Below are 21,413 nucleotides of genomic sequence, written 5' to 3'. Positions count from 1 at the left end.
TTTGAAGCAAGACTGTCAATGGAGAAAATAAAGATATCCATTTCTTCTTTGCTTGTGTGGTTGTGGGTCTGACACTGTAATTCCTGAAACAGTTCCGATGTTACAACCCTGTATCTTTTAACTTCCTGAGATTACAGAGTTCAAGATGCCTTTTACTCTTCCTTATCACCAATCATTTGCCACAAGCTCTGTTTTAATAAACTGATTTGCAAATGTGGGTGTGTGTGTGTTTGTATGCATGTGTGTATGTATGTGTATGTTTGTATGCATGTGTGTATGTATGTGTATGTGTGTATGCATGTGTGTATGTATGTGTATGTGTGTATGCATGTGTGTATGTATGTGTATGTTTGTATGCATGTGTGTATGTATGTGTATGTTTGTATGCATGTGTGTATGTATGTGTATGTGTGTATGCATGTGTGTATGTATGTGTATGTGTGTATGCATGTGTGTATGTATGTGTATGTGTGTATGCATGTGTGTATGTATGTGTATGTTTGTATGCATGTGTGTATGTATGTGTATGTGTGTATGCATGTGTGTATGTATGTGTATGTTTGTATGCATGTGTGTATGTATGTGTATGTGTGTATGCATGTGTGTATGTATGTGTATGTGTGTATGCATGTGTGTATGTATGTGTATGTTTGTATGCATGTGTGTATGTATGTGTATGTGTGTATGCATGTGTGTATGTATGTGTATGTGTGTATGCATGTGTGTATGTATGTGTATGTGTGTATGCATGTGTGTATGTATGTGTATGTGTGTATGCATGTGTGTATGTATGTGTATGTTTGTATGCATGTGTGTATGTATGTGTATGTTTGTATGCATGTGTGTATGTATGTGTATGTGTGTATGCATGTGTGTATGTATGTGTATGTGTGTATGCATGTGTGTATGTATGTGTATGTGTGTATGCATGTGTGTATGTATGTGTATGTGTGTATGCATGTGTGTATGTATGTGTATGTGTGTATGCATGTGTGTATGTATGTGTATGTTTGTATGCATGTGTGTATGTATGTGTATGTGTGTATGCATGTGTGTATGTATGTGTATGTGTGTATGCATGTGTGTATGTATGTGTCCCGATATCTGTATGTGTTTTGTGCTTTTTCTTTTTGTTTCTGTTTGTTCTGTTCTATTCTGATTTGTTTTTATTGTATTTTAATTTTTATGTCTATTGTTATTTTAATAGGCGAGAGAGATGGAGAAAGTGTGGGTTTGGGTGAGTGGGAAAATGAGGAGGAGTAAGGGAGATCATAATCAGAATATTTTCTGCGTTGTATCTATTATCAAATTATCTGATTTTTAAAAATAAAATGGTCATGTTTATATGCTACTTCTTATAGTTAATATATATACTTCTTATATTTAATAAAATTTATTGTTGTCATGGTCTCTGTATACCAATACATAAAATTTTCCTAGGTTAAATATTTATCTGTCACAGATTTTTAACAACTTCATAAGTATTTATGAAATATACAGTAATACAATTTGTTGAATATTTTGAGTTTAGGAACTAACAATTCTAAGGTCTAAAGATGGCTTCCAGCCATTGACTGTTTCTATACCTGAGCACGTTTTACAAACAGTGTTTTTAATATGGTTTAAACTGAACTATTTATATAAATATCATACCTTCTCTTATAGCTGTACAGGGTGCACCTTCTTCGTGTTCCAAGCGGATCTCCTTTAATGCCACCAAATTCTCTGTCAATTTACTTCTTCCTTTATATACTGTTGCATATGTACCCTACAAAATATATTTTGGAGGACACTGTTCAAATGTGACAGTCACCAGGCACAGTAATGTATGCCTTTACTTCCAGCACAGGAAGCAGAGGGAGGCAGAAGCCAACCTGTCCTACATTATTATATAGTGAGTTACAGGGCAGCTGAGGGTTACATACTGAGGCTCCATCTCAAAAAGGTGTAAGGAGCCTCAACCTCAGTTTCTAGCCTTAATGCACACTGAAGTCTACCTTCAGTTTTTCTTACCGTAATGACTTAGCTCCATATGGACAATATCCACATTCCTATCACATTATGGTGTCTCCAAAGTATAAAAATGCATTTCATTTACTCTTGCGTTATTTCATATTAACAACAGAATCGATGGATTAATATCAAAGGCACTTAATGTAATGATGTACAAAACCCACAGGGTGCTGAGCACTATCACTGAAAATGTGCTGATAATGTTCAAGCATAAACCCTGACGCGTGCCTTCACACCCTTCAGAATCTGTGCACACAGCCGTCTTTTAAAAAGCTCCCTAGAGGCTTGCCTGTTGTTTCTCTGCCCTTTCTCTTACTGTTGATGGCAGGCCATTTTCTAAATCAACAACAGTACAGGGAAAAGAAGCAAGTTCAAGAAAGCCAGAGCCTAAAGAGTGTTCTCACCTTTGACAGAACACTTTTCTCTCTACAGATAGTTTTCTGAACGCACACCATGTCCAGATCACAACAGACTCTAATAGGTAACAAGCAGGTGCCTAGCCCATTACCCACAAAACACAGCATTTGTGCTTCAACAAATGATTTCAATTCTATCAAAAAATATTAACTTCATCTGCACTGATGGAAGATTTCAAGGACTGAGACAATTTATTCTATCTAGTTTTACTCTCATTTCAGAACTAGGTATATAATCTTCTGAATGATAATATCTAAAACCTGTATTTTTTGAGGTTGGCAAAAATTATGGACTAACTGAGAGTTTGAATAACAAAAAAAATGTCTTAATTTAAAAAATATGAGTATACTCACCTCCCCAAGCTTTTCCAATTTGATGTAGGTTTCCATTTTCCCAAACCCAATTTCTGACTGAAAGCAAACATTTATGAATTTAGCAACAATTCTTAAAAATTTACCTCTTCTTTTAACTTCTAACTCTATTCTAAAAAGTATGAAATTGTTGAAAACATGTCAAGCTTTTAAAACCATTTGATATTAGAAGGTCAGAAGGTTTAAAAATAGTCAAGTTTATAATTAAAAGTCTATGTAAGAACCAGCTAATCTGTTAATGAACACTTAAATCCCTAAAACGTTTAGGCACCACAGGCATTGGAAACCCTGACCAATCTGCAGACTCCCCTCACAAGAGCTGTTAGACTTTTGTTACAATGATATATACATGTCATGCTAAAAAACACGTTATGATACTATTTAGTCTGGTTTCAGCAAACCAGATTTTGTAGTCATAGGTGTACTACTGAATCACTAACCATGTTTTTTTTGTTTGTTTTTGCACTCTTAATAATTTTTATGTATATAGTAGTTTTATGAAAAAAATAGAAAAAGTTTTAGCATCACCATGTCTACCTTACATGTGATTTGGTATTAAGGCTTTACTTTTTGCAATCAATAGCATGAAAAATGAAGTGAAATTACAATAACAACACTTTGTAAACACGAGTGAAGTTTTAAGTGTTATAACATATTTTCCTAACTACATAAAAGTTCAAAAGTTAAATCAAAGTAAGCAGAAATGAGATTCAGGTATTGTAGAATGTATTTGTGATTCCCAGCACTTAAGGAGGTTGAGCAAAGCGGATGAGTGAGCCACTCTGATTTACACAGCGATTCCAGACTGGAAAGACCCTCTCTCACAGAAAATAATGTCAGAAAGTATTGATTACTTTAAAAAAAAAAGTATGGTCACCAAGTATAAATACTAACTATGAACACTTAGGAGGCTCAGATATAAAATCACTCTATGAAGAGTATAATCAAAACAATATGTAAAACTACCCTTCGTGATTGGAAAGCAGGGATTATGGGTAAGGTGAGGTAGGAGGAAGAAAACTAACAGGAAAATGTCTAAAGCTTTCATTTACTCATCCGGGTACTGGTTACACAAGTATGACAATACCACAAAAATACATTAAACTGCAATTAGAGTCTGGGTACTCTGCTGTAAAATCCATCATCAACATATGGATGCTCATCTAGCACATATGGTATACATATATCCAGCAGATACATCCAAAACTAAGATATAACTTAAGTCCGCTCCAATACACCCTCAAGTATGAAAAATGACAATAATGTAATAAAGCTGAACGACTTAGAATTTACATGTAAAAATAAATTTCAGGGCCGGGGTACAAATGGGTGGTAGAGCCTAGCACATGCAAACCCCTGGGTTTAACAAAGTTGTGAAAGCGGGAAAGGATGGGAAGAAAGAAAAGGGACATCGAGAGGGAGAGAGCGAGGGAAGCAGGGGAGGACAGGAAGGAAAAAACAGTTACACTCCAAAAAAGCAAACAGGCGCCCTCAGCACACCGTGCAAGGCTGGAAACTTACCAAGGAGGCTCTCCGGGACCTGCGGCTCATGGGCTGGTCGAAGGGTGGGCTGCTGATCTGCAGCTTCTCCAGGTACCCATCAGGTATCCTGATGTCCGCAGGCAGGGAAAGCCGTTTATTCAAGTCCTACCAAACCACGGAAGATCAGGGCATTAGACTTGGGATGAGCGAGAAAAAAAAATTACTATAATCACAGGCAAATAATGTGGTTTTATAGAACTAGTTTTACAGAAGCAAATTTAAGTTGATCTTTACTTTGAAATCACACTCTGTAGAAATAAGCAGTCTAACACAGAATGTAATCACTTAAGCAACTAGAGGATACTCTGCAGGGGGTTCCAGGAACTGATCGTGGGTGGGTTACACACTTGCTGGAAAGTGCTGTTACCTGCTGAGCCATCTCTTTAGCCCCTTGGTTTTATTTTAAAACATGGTCAGTATCTTTGGGGAAGCTTTAGCTACAGGATATGCTGAAATTGTAATAGTCATAACAAACTTCTGTCCACATAACTGTAGCATACATTTTTTTTTTAAATGAATTGTTTGGGGTTTTTAAATATTTACTTATGTGTTTGAATGTTTTGTCTACATTTATGTATGTGAACTATGTGTGTGCCTAGTGCACTCAGAGGCCAGAAGGAAGTTATCAGGTCCCTGGAACCACATGAGCACTGTGAACTGAACCCAAGTCCTTGGCAAGGACAGCAAACGCTTTCAACTGCTGAGCCTCCTCTGCAGCCCCACCCCACCCCAACTCTTCCTCCTAGAGAGAAATAACTTAGATGTGTCATAGGGATGTATGGGTTTACTGAGCCATACAGAAGAGACTACTAAGTAAGAAAACAAGCTGGTCCCAGTTTATTTATACCTCTTAAAATTAAAACATAGATATAAACTACAAAGTGCCCAGATGCCCATTGAAAAGGTGTGATTAAGAAAATGTCTTCTGTAGAATGTGAGCTATAATTAATGTATAGCTGTCTTGGGGTAGTAATTAGCAAAAAGAAACATTCAGACTCCAGCTCACTGAAGGCAAAGAAACAGCTCTTGGAAGGCTTCATGGAAAGTTCCAGATGAGCATATATTCGTTCCATCTGTGTGCATGCTCCTCAATGTTCTGACAAAGGCATGTCTGCATTTTTAAATGCTTACCTCCATTGAGATCCGTCTGTGTATACGATTTCTGAGGCAAACACCTGTAGGTGATTGGACTTCATCAGATGAAGTCCCAGACGCCTGGTCACTCTCGCCATCTGACCCCATTTTCAGATTTTCATGAACAATATCTATAACAGAAAAGGAGGCATCGTTTACCCTTCAAAAGTAGAGCTTCCTACAAAGCATAATCCATTAACACTATGAGTAAAATAGAGACAACAAAATGGAAATCAATGTATTCAAAGCCATCTGTATTCTGGACACACATATATGTAGTTAACAGATCAAAACATAAATTCCTACAAGACAACCTCGGGCCAGGTATGCTGGTTAGGTTTTTGGTCACCTCGACACAAGCTAGAGTCAGCTGGGGAGAGGGAAAAGCCAACTGAGAAAATGTCTCCATCAGATGCCCTACAGGCACGCTGGTGGGGAATTTTCTTGACTTATGATTGATGTGAGAGAGTTCAGTCCACTGTGGGTCCTTATTTGTATAAGACAGCAAGCTGAGCAAGCCAGTAAGCAAGGTTGCTTTTGTGGGCTCTGCCTCAGTTCCCGGCTCCAGGTTCCTGTCCTGCTTGAGGTCCTGCCCAGGCTTCCCTCAAAGATGCACTGTGACTGAGATGTATGAGCCATTTCTTCCCAGTTGCTTTTCATCGTGGTGTGTATTATAGCAATATAAAGTAAACTAAGACACTGTTAGATGATGGGTTTGCTGTGATTTTATTGTGTCCTGTTTCTTCCCACTTGGAATAAGACCATCGTAATGCTTTTTATTTTACAGAAGCTCAAATTGAGAGACCTTGGATTTATAGGATATGATGGACATATTAAAGAGACTGGACTGTTTAGTATTTGAATATTTTAAAAACTATGAAACTTTTAAAGATATGTTTTATAGTTATAAACTGTTAGTATGATATTTGGGAGGAAAACAGGAAAGGAAAGGCTGAGGTTTGATAGTGATGTGTTTATTTATCAAGGTGTTAACTGTACTCATAGTGATTTGCCAACTTGACTCAAGTTAGAGTCATGTGGGAAAAGAGAAAGTCAATTGAGAAAATGTCTCCATCAGATTGTCCTGTGAGAAAGCTTGTGGTGGATTTTCTTGATTACTAATTGATACAGAAGGACCCAGCCCACTGTGGGAGGTACAACTCCAGGCAGGTGGCCCTCGGTTGTATGTGAAAGCAAGCTGAACAAGCCATATGGAGCAAGGTCTCCATGGTCTCTGCCTCAGTTCCATCAGCTTCCTGCCTTGCTTGAGTTCCTGCCTTGGTTTCCCTCAACAATGGACTGTTTTGGTGTGTGTAAGTCAAAAAATAAAAACAAACAAAAAAGTAACCTCTCTCCAAATTGCTTTTGATTGTGGTATTTCTCCCAACAATATAAAGCAAACTAGAACATCAGGCATTGTGGCAGATGCCTTTAATCCAAACACTAGGGACACAGAGGGAGGAGAGGGATAAATCTCTTTATATTTTTAAATTCTGAAAAAAATGTACAAGAAAAATAACTCAAATTACTATCAAGAACTGAATAAAGTTACAGATTCAAAATAGTTCTTGGGAAGTTCAGTAACTTGCCTCATTTTTTCCAAATTCTAGGAATTAGAGACTTACAAGATTAACTGACTTTCAGATCACACAGCTGGACTAAAAACCTGGCCTTCTGCTTCTTATGACTATTCTTTCATTAAATGTATCATTAGATCAGCAACAAAATGGAACCAACTCATAGAAGTCTTCTTGAAAAGACTTAAGAAGCTGCTACCCGCCGGTAGCAAGAAGGATGTGTGGCACACACCTATACGCCGGTAGCAAGAAGGATGTGTGGCACACACCTATACGCCGGTAGCAAGAAGGATGTGTGGCACACACCTATAATCCCAGAACTGCAGACCGGAGACAGAGGGCAGAAGACACCTGACGCTACACAGCATGGTGGCGTCTCCGTTGAGTGTTCCAAGCATTATTCAGAGAATCTACTACAAAATTAAGTTTGCAGCCTCTAAAATACCAAAAATCTGCTGAAAGCTCACAAGTTCCAGACATGCCTGGACAAATACAAGGCCACATAAGCTCAGTGATAGAGCCTCATAGCTTGCCATAGTGAGGCAGCAGGTTCACTTCCCCAGTACTAATAACCAACCAACCCACAGGCAAACACAAAAACCAACCCGCCCTGTTGTAAAGGACTACAAAGCAAAGGCAGTAATCTCAGATATGAATAGACATGTGAGTGCCATGTGACTCAACCAAGAGACTACTCACATGAACAGACAAGCACAATAGTTTCTGTCTCCTTCTAGATACAAGGGAAATAATGCAGGCCTGGGAAAGGACTTCACCAAAATGTGAGGAGTTACCAGAAACTAGAGGATATTTGCTGATACAACTTTTGTGCCACTTACCATTAAACCAGCAAGGACATAATACACTTTTAAATTCCATCTACATTACATTTTCAGTATTACTACCTTAACTCTATACTAAAAGTCTTAAGAACAGATCTTTGTTGTTTTGTTTTTCAAGACAGTGTTCCTCTATGTGGCTCTGTCTGTCCTGGAACTCTGTGGATCAGGCTGGCTTTGAACTCACAGAGATCTGCCTGCCTCTGTCTCCCAAGTGCCAGGATTAAAGGTGTGTACCACCATCTCCACCAGGCAAGAAAAGATGTTTTTATACTGCTCTGGAACTAAAAATGTTTGTTGTATTTTTAAAGGGTTTTTTACCCATAGAGAAAGAATATGCAACAGAGACAATAGCCCATAAAATCTAAAACATTTACTAACCAATCTCTTGTCTATACAACCAACAAAATTATAAGCCCAAACCTGAATTCTTGAAGATAAATCTTCCCTTCATGGCTGACTTCAAATTACTGGCATAGTATTACTGGGCATGTGATGCTGGATAGAAACATACAGCGGCACACTATTCTGTAATATTATCACTATTAACACATAACCAAATAACCTTCAAAGAGCAGATAATGGTAGACTGTTGTAAAGCAGTTAAGGGGATAACTCTGGAGTATTCATTAACTTTGTCTTTAAATTTAGCTGCTTCACTATAAATTTGCACTTAAAGCTATGTTTAACAGCCAGCTGCAGACATCATCTCTCATGCACCAGCTTAAGATGACTCCAGCACAGTATTCTTTGGGCTGCACCAAAAGGGTTAATGCACACTGCTTACAGGTGACACCTCACTGTAGTGAGGCTCAGTCTTAAAATTACTGAAACAAACAGTAGAAAACATATTCAGGAACTTTGGTAAAGGCAACAAACGGATGGGACAGTGAAACGCTATGTTTAAAGTGAAAAACATAACATACCACTATCAGAAAACAACAGAGACACAAAAACTTGCAGATACTTTTTCTAGATATTTCTAAGGACATACAGGCAAAAGGAAAACAAGTCAGGTGATAATCTACTTCCTGATGCGGTAGTGATTTGAAGAGCTATCAGGTATGACTATACACTACGATGCATCTTTTGTCTGCTCTCTGCAGAGGCTCTGCTGGATGACCATGCACACAAACATTATTTCTCTACGGTGTGAGCACTTCTCCCTCTTCATAGAGCTAACCAGGTACATGTCCTCCAATCACAAAGTTAAGTGCAACAGATCCATTACCTAATCTGCTTCCGTTTCTGGGCATGGCCATGAAGGAACCAAGGCTCCCCCCAATAACACTGTGGGGTCTTCGCAATGGGGGCTTCTTGAAAGACCCTGTGTACTGATGAAGGAAGGAATGCATGCTGTGAGATGTCGGAGGCCTGCCATTCTTCACAATAGGCTCTGTGGTTCACAATATCCAGGAATCATTCCAGTTATCGAAGGAGTCAGGAACAGATGCGAAGGATTAAGGAAACAAAACAAACAAAACATTGTAATGGAGATCATTTATATGTAAACTCACTTCTTCAGTTATTTATTCAAAGTGCTAGAGTTCAAATAATTTCTATGAAAAAAGGAAAATACATTTTAAGTTGGTCCAATGGCCAAAACTTCTGTCACTAATACATACAACCCACCAGGATTTTTATTATCAAATCACTTACATCTTAAAATTATCTTGACATTACTCCACGTGCTGCCTATCTTATATATGGCTCATGGTTAACTATGCTGTAGAATATAACACACATAATCCATACCTAAAGAAATGTATACTTCTATTGTTAAAATTCAGAAAGGTAAGTCAATTAGTGAATAAAACAGAAATGCTTAAGTGTATATCAATATGGAGGTTGAGATAATCACTCCACATTTGGCATTTTGTTATATAAATAATCTTTAAACAAGAAAAGACCCATTATGGAGCAGAAACATCTGATGATACATCAGAACTAATTAACCACATGTGAGGAAGAATCTTAGCAGTATTTTGTTTGAGAGCCTATTTCCATTCTATTAGGTATATTCTCCAAAATGCTGGTTCAAATGGTAATTCTATGCTTACCTTTTAGAGAAAATAAAACAAATAAAAGTATGACAAGTTTTAAGAACTAGGGCTGGGACTACAGCTCAGTGGTACACACTTGCCTAGCAGGTGTGAGGCCCGAAGTCTAATTCTTAGTGCTACAAAATAAAACAAAAACATAATTTTTCTCAGTTATCTTTCATATTATTTCAGAAACAATATTTCATGCCTCCATTTATAAATTTCAATTTATATTTAAATACAGCTGTCCTAAGTTTGGGCCAGTATGTGCAGAGTAGCCAAGATTAACAACTTTAAGCTTATTTTTACAAACTGACTTAATATTCAATATGTAAAATTCAAGGTTCTTCTTTCCTGGAATCAATCCACCAGTCAACGTGCAAATATCCTAGCTACACAATGTACTGTGAATTACAATTATAGCAGAACATCTTGAACTGAGTTTAAGCCTTCAAACTGTGATAGTTATTAAAACTACAGAAATCTCTTAAATTCTATTTGAAAGTTCTACCATAGATAACCAAAGGTGCTGCGCACTAAGACATTTATAAAATTACAACCCTGCAAGTGTGAACTCCTTTTTGTTACAATACACGCCTCAGCCACACGCCTACACATAATGACAGCATAACAGGGGCTCTTGACCGTGTTTGTGATCAAACTAGAGACAGGGTATCAAAAATTGGTCTGGGGCAGTTTACTCAGAGAAGCCACAAGCTATGTCACTTAGTCCTTAAGCCAACACGGTTTCAGACAAAGACCACTTTTGCTTTATAAATTTATGACATTATGTACATTATGATTACAGTCCACATACACTCTTATACTGATGTGAACTCTTATCTCTTTTGCAACTTGCCTTGTGTAGTTCTTATGCTGGAAACAAAACAGGAGGAAAAATAAACGAAGAGGAAAATATGTTTACTTTTAGTTAGTAAGCACTGACATTATCAAAAACAAGATTTAGAATCCCTGTCAAAACTGTTGATGAAATCTATGTTACACACAGCAGCAACTGATTATGGCAGCTCATGCCAAAGAGAAATCAGTGTCTGCCTATGCCTTCAAGCACTCTGATGAGGGAGAATACCAACAGCATTCCTATTTTTCTTCTTTAATGTCTGTTACAAATAAAGAACTTATACAGGTATTTTTAACATTTCACCTCTGGTGGTTTAAAAGAAAATGCACCACAAGCATGTGCACGCACGCACACACCACACCACACACACACACACACACACACACACACACACACACACACACACACACAGAGTGGCACTATTAGGAGGTGTGGCCTTGTTGGAGGAAGTGTTGGGGTGGGCTCTGAGGTCTCCTTTGCTCAAGCTATGCTCAGTGTGACACACAGTTGCTTCTGCCACCTACAGATCAAAATGTAGAACTCTCATCTCCTTCTCCACCACATCTGCCTGAACGATTCTATAAATATAATGTACTAAACCTCTGAAGCTGTAAGCTAACCCCAATTAAATGTTTTTCTTTATAAGAGATGCTGTGGTCATGGTGTCTCTTCATAGCAATAGAAACTCTAAGACAGAAGTTGGTAGCAGGAGTGGGGTATTGCTGTGATAGGCCCGATCATGATTTGTTTGAAAGAATATGGACCTTGGGACTGTGGCTCAGAAAAGCAGTTGAACTTGATGGGCCATCCTAGTAGGTGCACAGGAGACAATGGTGCTGAGGGTGATTTGAACTGTGGGGGATAGGTGAAGAGGTTTCAGAGAAGATTTTTTTTTTTTTTTTTTTTTTTTTGTATGTTGCCTAGAGATTGTTCTTGTGATATTTTGGTTAAGAATGTGGCTGCTTTTTTGCCCTCGTCTATAAATTGAAGCGTTTTGAATTCAGTCAGCAGAGGAAATCTCAAAACCACCTAGTATAGACCCTGTCCTGTTATTATTAGTGTTAACTCTAATGAAGATTTATAATGACAAGTAGCAAGCTGAGCAAGGAAAAATACAAAATGTACAATTTGAGGAGAAAAAGAAGACCAGGATATGGAATAGAGCGAAGTCTTGTGTTCAAGGAGAAAAACAGATTAAGAAATGAAACAAAGGGAGTGGTAACCTCAGGGCAAGATCCTACCCAGCTAAGTTTCCAACTTGTGAAAAGGAATTAAAGAAAAGCTTAGAGCCAGGTATGGTGATAAATGGCTTTAATCTCAGTACTCAATGGCAGAGGCAGACAGATCTCTGCTTTTGAGACCAGCCTGGTCGACAGATCCAGTTTCGGGATAGCAAAGCTTAGACAGTGAAGGGAAACATGAAAGGCAGGAAGCTGGTAAAGATGTACTTGAATGAGAGGCCATGATCCAACTCCAACAAGCAGTAGAACTTGGCAGCTTCAGCAACGTGATTCTAGCTTTAGAGTCAAGTATAGAAGGAGTTGTGGACTCTTCCTCTGAGACTAAGGAAAGCCAATTCGGTCATGCATGTGTCAGGGGTGTCCCTGCATGGAGGCCCAGAGAGGCCAAGGCATGAAGCTATGAAGTTGACAAGGAATGCCTGCTGAGGAGAGCTGCTAATAAGGAATGGAACCAGTACAGAGAAAGAAGGGTATTCCAGCCAAAAAAGTGGAAAGTAGTTGAGATCTGAAGACTATTTTGATATCAGACATGGAGATACAGAGTTTGGAGTTTGCCCAGTTGGTTTTTGGTCCAGTATTTCCTCACTATGCTCTCTTACCTACATTGTGGAATGATAACGTATATCCTATGCCATTTTTTGTGGGAAGTAGGTGATCTGGTTTTTTATTTTTATTATTATTATTATTATTATTATTATTATTATTATTATTATTATTTTACAGGAGATTACAGTTAAGAGATTGCATGAATTTCAGAGGAGACTTTGAGCTTTAGACTTTAAAGTAAGCTTGAGACTGGTACAGCCTATGGGGGCTTTTGAAGTTGGACTGAAAGTATCTTTGCAGTATGACATGGCTACAAGCCTATGTGGGCCAGGGTTTGAAAGAAAGTGGCCCCATATGGAGTGGTTGTTGGAGTAGGCATGGCCTTTTTGGAGGAACTGTGTCACCTCGGGGGTAAGATTTAAGGTCTCCTTTGCTCAAGGTATGCTCAGTGTGACACAGTTGTTCCTGCTGCCTGAAGATCAAGACGTAGAATAGAACTCTTAGCTCCTTCTCCAGCACCGTGCCCAACTGTGTGCCACCATTAAATGTTCTCCTTTATAAGAGTTGTCCTGGTCATGGTGTCTCTTCACAGCAACAGAAACTCTAACAAGAGATCACCATTTGTTACAAGCTAATCAGATTTTAAGATACTTACTAAAATATTCCAGAAAATATTCAGTCACTCTACATTTTTAATTAGCTCTCTAAACAAAGTCAGTACACCTTCCATGCCTCAGTTTTGAGGGTGAGGACATAATTATGTCACTAGGCCCAAGATGGGGAACAATCACACAGAAGAACAGAAAGAACCACTGGAGTGTTTCCCTGCTGTCCCTACTGGATCTTTTGACCACCCCCCCACCCCACCCCCGAAAAATCTACGCCTCAAGCTCCTCTCAGCTTCCATCCGCCTGAAACCACACCCAAGGGGGTGTGGCCACCGTTACAGGTCCACAGACCAGATGCCTATACAGTTTGAACAAAACAAGTTTGTCTGGTAATCAAATACTCATTAGGAATGCATTCCTGAAGCCATGCACCATGATGCACACCGGGCCTCTTTTATCCCTGAACATCACTGGCAAATACACTCGCCAGACATTTCTAGCACAAGAATGAACAAACTTGATTCAACTACCATTACATTACCACCAAGAACTCAATGGGAGGCTGAGAGAATAGTAGGATTTTGCTCCATGTACTTCACAGATCCTTTTATAAGAGAGATAAATAGTATAAAATTATCTTCAAGATCTAAGCCAAATACACATTTTACCACCTATAACAAATGATGTCCAAATTATCGTCTTAAATTTCTCATTGAGTTCCTTTTTTCCTCTCCTGTCAGAAACCAAACCATCAAGGAAAGCATCAGCAAAGCACATAGACCATGAAAACTGATGTAAGACTGCAGAGTGAGAACAAGGGTCTCGGCTCTGCCAACATGGACAATGTTCAGCAAATAATGATTTGTTTGAGGAAGAAAAGCAAAGTCTCTGAAGCCTGGGGGGGTAAACTGACACCTTGAGATTGATGAGCAGCACTTCGGGGAGTGAGTACATCTGCAGTTCCAGACCATGACTGTTAACCCACAGAGTCCCTTGCCTGTCCCGAAACACAGCATATATCTGCTATGGCTCAGGCATTCAGGCTTCCAACCATTGCCAGAGATCTCCAACCAGAACTTTAAGTACAGAAAGGAAGCTCTCCAGGGGTTGCAAACCATGGCTCATTATCAGCCATTTTTATGAGCTCCCTCCTGGTCACTAGGACATTCCTAGGGTTATTTGGGTTTTGACTATCTAACCTTGTTCTAAAATTTTCACCAAGTTTACATTTTAATTCAATCAGCTTAACAAATCTTTCAAATTTTTATATTAAAATTTGCATACTATTTCTTTGTATTGTAAGAACCACTGTCAAATGAAACATCATGTTTTTGTCTTTCAAGTTCTCAATACTATGAACACACTGTGGTACATTAAATAAGAAAATAATAAATTCTCTCATCTGAATTCACTCATCTGATGAACCTTGTAATCTATACAATCAGTACACATCTAGAATGCTATAAAACTATGATAAAGCTACAAACAAGAATTTCATCAACTTACTCAAGCTGTAAAATATTTCAATGTTAATTTACAAACAGGTATTTAACAATCACTATAATTTTATAGACTACACTCTGATTTGAGAACTAATAAAACCAGAAAGGTACAGGAACAGGACACTGGCATTGTTGGGATAGCAGAATACCACATTAGCCAAGCATATTCGAGTTGGTCTTTTGTTTCCAAGACACCAAAGAACGAGATAAACAGAAACGCAATATCCAGCTTCTGAAGAGAAGGTTGAGCTTGTATTTATGAAGTAGTTCAATTTCTCCCGCCCAGGTATTACCGTTGTCTTTGCTGCTGCTCTCCTCCACCGTCATCTGCTCAGCCAGTTCCGATAGCGACTCATCAATCGTCTGGCTTCCCCTGAGCGTGAGGGAAAGTCTCCTCTTAAACTTTTTCATCCTATCAGTTGGGTGTGGCGTGGGAAATTCTGAAAGTCAAAAACAAGCAAAAATGAAGCTTTCAATATTTTATTGCTCAAGAAAAATGTCATTCTGGGCTTACAGTAAATCTCCAAAACAGGAGTATATTAAGCAAACATCACAGAATCTGAATGTTTTGTTAAAAAGATGTAATTTGGTGCTGGGCAGTGGCGCACGCCTTTGATCTCAGCACTTGGGAGGCAGGGTCAGGTGAGCTCTAGGCTAGCCTGGTCTACAGGGCAGCCAGTGCTGTTACACAGAGGAACTCTGTTTCACACCGCCCCCTCAAGAGATGTAATTTGATTAGTAGTATATTTAGTTGGCATTAACAGAAGGGGAAATTTAATAAAAGGTCCACAGAGAGACCTTAAGAATGATGTGATAAGAAGGAATGAAGATTCCCTAAAGCTGCCCTCTGAGAATCCTAGAGTGAAAATGGACTGTTAGTTTGATGCTTAGGTTCCATCACAAGTCTCAACTGTCATTCAGGAACAAGTCAGATTTGTGTCCTATCCCATTTTCACGGTAGGGAAAGACCTCCCTAGAGCAAATCATCAAATAATAGGCAACAGAGCTAAGACTTAGCGTAGCCGTAAGATTAACATTTACCTTTCCTTCTAAATTAAAACATTTCTGAAATCAGGATGCATGTTACAGTTTACAAGATGTCAACTGTAACTGGCAGTATCTTTTTTTTTTTTTTTTTCCCCATCTTACTAAAAAGTCAGTGGAACCTAATAAATGAAAAACAGGGCACTTGCTCCCTCAACCGATTCAACAATGGACCTGTACCTTCTTTTCCAATTGCTCTTTATGACCCGTAATGAGCAAATGTACCAAATTACCTTGCAAGCTACCAAGGTTATCTTAAATAACACAAGGCCCTTTATAACACCCAAATGCTAAAATAAATCAGCAGTGTGTATGTATTCTGTACGGGTTCTGTTTAGTTTCTCGTTCTACAGGTATACTCTAGGTTTGCTGAACAGGTGACTTATGGAAAATTTTGTTTGCTCAAAGGCTGGGAAACAAAAATACAAATTTATGACTGATAACTTCATATTTGACCATTCCCTGATATGTAGTTTTAAAAAAAATCACCATAATAAAACACATAACTACACACATTAAAGGCAAGTATTGCAACTAGAATCTAAGACATGTTGGTTAATGAGTCTAGGAAGCAACCTTGGGATAGCCTGGTTTAGTCCTGACCAAAACAGACAAATTGGTGTTGCATAATGCCTAGTAACTTAGGCTTCCAGTTTACCATACATCCTTTTCACCTGTGCCTAACCTGTGACGAACCCCATTTGATTCTTTTCTACAGATTCCAGTTCTCTAGTGAAATTCTCAGCTTCAGCATCTGTTTGCATGAACAGATTAACCACCACACGTTAACGCTCCTGCCTATAACCCCAAAGGTATAGAACCTGTTGATCTGCTTCTGCTGTTGGGTAGCACTAATCTCCTGAATACCAGACACTGCCTGTGATGATGATGTGGGCCTGGAGCAGCGTGCAGGTTCCAGATGCTGCTACCTTCCTCCATGCAGGCTTCACTGATATTTCCTAGCAGGGATTCCAAGTAGAAACAGCTCAGCAGACAGATGATCTCAACCCAAAGAGGGACAGAGATTGCTGGAGACAGCATCTCGGACACTAAGGGTTTGACCCACTCCTGCATCATCGTCGTTACATGGTGAGGCCCTCAAGAGACTCCAAGTGTAAATCTAGGGCCAGAATGCAGTACAAACCAGTGGAGGTGTGGTCACTGTCATTGCTATTTGCTCTTCTCAACAAAGAAATACAGCATCTCCCTCCCTTCCCTCCTGAATCTCTACTCAAGTTTGGACTGACTGACAGCTTCAAAATGGTCATGTCCCCCTGGCATTTCTAGTAGTTTCAGCAGGACTTTGGTTCGCTTAAAATTAACCCATCATAGGCAAAATGGAAGCTTTGGTGTGGGTTAGACAAGATAATATCAGATGTCATTAGGAGGCAGCCCAGCAAGCTTGTGTCCAAAGAAACATGCTAACTGTGGACATGCCCTAGACAAGCTAACTGTGGACATGCCCTACAAGCGCTAACTGTGGACATGCCCTAGACAAGCTAACTGTGGACATGCCCTACAAGCGCTAACTGTGGACATGCCCTAGACAAGCTAACTGTGGACATGCCCTAGACAAGCTAACTGTGGACATGCCCTAGACGCTTTCTGCTTCACTTCTGATAGCTGCACCTGTGGATACAGCTCTACCATGACAGTGCCTGGAAGGCTGGTTGATGCCAGGACAGTATGGGCTATACAGTAATTCCCAGCTACAGATACAGAGTGAGACCTTTTCTCAGAAGTCAAAGAACAACAACAAAAATAACTTCATGATACAGAAGCCATCCTTTCAAGAAGGCGCAGGAAGCGCCAGGTCCAGCACAGGAGGAACTAAGCAGGCAAGGTGCTCAACTACATAGCCTGAGGAAAAACTCACCTGTGAGAGGCTCCTGAAGGAAACCTCTAAGCCCTGGCATACTGCACTTGTTTTGAGTTTGCTATATACTGGAGACTAACTCATACTCAGGGCTAAGTATCAAATCCAGCACCTCATACATGCTAGACAAGTGCTCATAATCCGGCCTTCAAGCCAGATCATGGCATCCCCTATCAACTTTTCAGACCCCACTAACTACATAACATTATTGCAGAACACTAACAACAATTTTTTTTAAAGTTTGCTGACCACAGTTCTTGTCTATTGCCTTGAAACAGTAAAAACACTAAGACAGTACACTAAAATTTACAGTGTACAGACAAAGGTATTAAGAAAGGTTTTGCTCTTCTATCTATCTACATCAAAAAGAAAATCTCAAATTAATAGGCAAACCGTATACTTCATAGAATTAGAAAATGCCAGGTGATGGTGGTACACGCCTTTAATCCCAGCACTGGGGAGGCAGAGGCAGGAGGAGCTCTTGAATTTAAGGGCAGCTTTTCTAGGACAGTCGGGCTACACACAGGAACCCTGCCTCAAAGCAAACACAAAAACAAACAACAACAAAAGAATTAGAAAACAAAGAGCAAATTAAAAATCTAAAGCTAGCACAAAGTAGCACACAGAGGGACAGATGGGAGTGGGGGGAGTGGGGGGAGCGAAGGGGGAACTGGGAATGCAATGTAAAACTAATTAAAAAGCAAAACAAATACAACAACAAAAGTAGCACACAGTAAGTACTGAGGGGGAGAAACAACAGAATTTGGTTCTTTGAAACTGTGATACTGACTCAGATGAGACGGCTGGCAGGTCGGGGACTTGCTGCCGAGCCTAGTGACTGGGTTTTATCTTCCAAACACACGGTGAAGGGGAGGACAGGCTCTCACAGGTGTCCCTCACTCCACACACGCACGCACGTAAGCACACGCGAGCACACACACACACACACACACACACACACACACACACACACACGCAATGGTGTGTGGTTTAATCCTAAGCATTACAACTATGTAACAAAATCCAAAAACTTCCTGGGGCTGGTGAGAGGGCTCAGCTAGTAAGGGGCAACTGTCACCGTGCGAGCCTGATGACCTGAATTCCATCTCCAGCGCTCAGCGAGCCTGATGACCTGAATTCCATCTCCAGCGCTCATGTGGTAGAAAACTAAGTCCAGCAAATTTTCCTTTGATCTTCACACATGTACCATGGCATGCGGCCCACCCCCCACCCCCAGGTCCCAAAGTTCCTCAAACATTACAGACTATTGCCAATATTCTTGGATATCCTCCAAAACCTGAGATAAGACCTTATTGCTGAAGACACCAACCATATGGAGAAAGCAAGCTGGTCTGACCTGGAAGCTTCATCCCTAATGGCGAGCTTTCATAGAGCTGAAAGACGTTATGCATGCTATGAGAGCAGAAAAGTAATGATCAATATTGCCCAGATGTGACCTTATAAGTACTTAGCCAGAACTATAGGTGACCAAATACCAGCTGGGCTAGTTGGTTTTTGGCCAACGTGACCCAAACTCAAGTCATCAATTGAGAAAATGCTTCTATCAGAGAGGACTGCAAGCAAGTCTATGGAACTGATGCGTTACGTAGGAAGTCCCAGCCTCTCTCGGGTAGTCACCTCTGAGCAAGTGGTCCTGTATTCTTTAAGAAAGCAGGCTCATCAAGCCATGGAGAGCAAGCCTGTAAGTAAGCAGCCTCCTCCACTGCCTCTCCTCCAGTTCCTACCTCCAGGTTCCTGCTCTAACTTCCCTTAGTACTGAAGGTCTCCTGGAAATGCAAGATGAATTAAATCCTTTTCTCCCAAAACTGCTTCTGGTCAGTGTTTTACACAGCAACAGAAAACAAACTAAGACACCATCAATTATCAAGAAGGCATATAACTGAAGTACACCAGATAGACAGATAGATAGATAGATAGATAGATAGATAGATAGATAGATAGATAGATAGAGATAGAGAGAGAGATAGAGAGAGATAGATAGATAGATAGATAGATAGATAGATAGATAGATAGAGATATCTGGATGCTTTTCTACTTTTAAGTTAACTCCAAAAAAAGTCAATAAAATGTGAGTACTAACCAAATACCTACATGCATTTTTTTAAATCTTATTTCATGGTATTTTTAATGAACTCTGCTCTTATTTTCCTCAGAACATGTCCCTCAAGACTCAGGCACAGACTTCTGGCAGAATGGTAATTTCTTTGGTCCCAGGAAAACTTAACCAAAGCAAAATAGCGGTTTTCAACACCATGATTTAATGATCACATTATGAGCTCCTGAATGTATTATTCATCAAAGAAATTTGAGTTATACTTAATGAATTACAACAAATTTAGTTATTGCTTAATTAAATAATTAATGGGGAAAAGTAGAGCTAACAACTTATAACTTGTAAATTGATCTCCATACTTGGTTGCTCATCAGTACAGCAACTTTGTAATGTTCTGTGAGTGACATTACCTATCCTATCAGGGGCTCGGGAGAAGGGGTAAAGTGGACATGCTACTAAATATAGCTTAAAGATGGGCCTTTATAACACCTAGGACTACACAGAGAAACCCTGTCTGGAAAAACCACTCCCCCCACCCCCAGCCCCCAAAAAAGAAAGAAAAGAAACCGTGGTTCCCTATCAGAAAAGAGCTGATACTTTAGGGGGAGGGTGGGTATACTCCCCAGCTCTACTTTAATGCTTCATCTACAGGAGTTCCAGGAAAGGGAAAAATGAATGAATGAATGAATGAATGAATGAATGAATGGGATGGAGAAGAAGGAACTCTGTCTCTATCCAACATGGAAGAGCAGGCTCTGGACAATGTCCCTTTACACTAAAGGAAAACTAGAAGACCCTGTATAAGATCTGCCCATGTAAGACTCTGTTCCACTGTCAAGCTCTTTTCATGTGGCTATCTGTTCCCAAGCATCTTGTGGCTAGAATTGGGAAGTGACAAGAACACTCCTTCTGTCAAAGGTGAGAAGGAGGTCACCGTGAGGTCAGGGGCTTCTCATGTGGTTCTGGATTTAAGTTGTGGTAACTTTCTCAGCTCAAAGATGAAAGCAATCACCAGTGGATCAATGTGCTCAGCAGCTGCTTAGTCAGCTGCTCCGAGGTGGGCAGCCAGCACAGCAGCTTTGCAGCCCTCTCTGGGCGCCATGCCTCAGGAAATCTGAGTGCAAGCCAATCCCATTACGAAAGGGTATTTTCCACTCCTCAACATATAAGAAAAGAAAAATTAGAAAACAGCCTCCTTTTATATTCCAGCTGTAGAAGTATTTCATGCTTCAATATGTACTCAAGAACAAAATGTTTTTCACCTCTATATGAAGTAATTACACTTGGTCAATTGTCCAAGGGTCTACCCCTATAAGCACCAGCTGAAGGAAATGTAACAGGAGGTCTATTTCCTCTCCATCCCCACAAAAAGTTCAGAAGGCTACTGGAAAGGAATAGAACTGTCTCCAACTCCTAGGTAACAACAAAGTCCTTAAAAAACAAACAACAACAAAAAGCAGCATGAATATAAAGGTTTACAATAGTTGCTAGACACTACAAGGTGTACTAACTACAAAAATCAATGCATTATTCCAATTTTGTTTTTTTTTTTTAAAAACTATGCTAAAGCTTTAAAAAAAAAAAGCACTTCAGTCTTACTATTAACTTTCTTTTAAGTTAGATTCAAGAAAAGTACGCTCAAGATAGAAGGTGTAGTCACCAAAAATAAGAATTTAGTGAACAGATTAATTTAGGACTTTGTCTAATGTAGTTGGTAGTTCAGGA

The 21,413-nt window shown here is 39.6% G+C and overlaps 1 protein-coding gene across 1 annotated transcript in view; it reads right to left on the bottom strand.

The window, feature by feature from the left end:
* The window catches only part of Cdk17 (cyclin dependent kinase 17), a 28,565-nt gene extending 13,431 nt beyond the window's left edge, over positions 1 to 15,134 (bottom strand). Inside the window, exons 1-6 of the mRNA XM_051206382.1 lie at positions 14,988 to 15,134; positions 9,125 to 9,289; positions 5,475 to 5,608; positions 4,323 to 4,448; positions 2,784 to 2,840; positions 1,654 to 1,768 (exon numbers count right to left, since the gene is read on the bottom strand). Of these exons, the coding sequence (XP_051062339.1) occupies positions 1,654 to 1,768; positions 2,784 to 2,840; positions 4,323 to 4,448; positions 5,475 to 5,608; positions 9,125 to 9,289; positions 14,988 to 15,105 (715 nt within the window). The 5' untranslated portion in view covers positions 15,106 to 15,134. The remainder of the gene's footprint in view (positions 1 to 1,653; positions 1,769 to 2,783; positions 2,841 to 4,322; positions 4,449 to 5,474; positions 5,609 to 9,124; positions 9,290 to 14,987) is intronic.
* Between the last annotated feature and the right edge of the window lie 6,279 nt (positions 15,135 to 21,413).

Source organism: Phodopus roborovskii, unplaced genomic scaffold, assembly GCF_943737965.1.
Source record: "Phodopus roborovskii unplaced genomic scaffold, PHOROB, whole genome shotgun sequence".
Lineage (NCBI taxonomy): Eukaryota > Metazoa > Chordata > Mammalia > Rodentia > Cricetidae > Phodopus > Phodopus roborovskii.
This window is presented reverse-complemented; position numbering and strand designations above follow the sequence as displayed.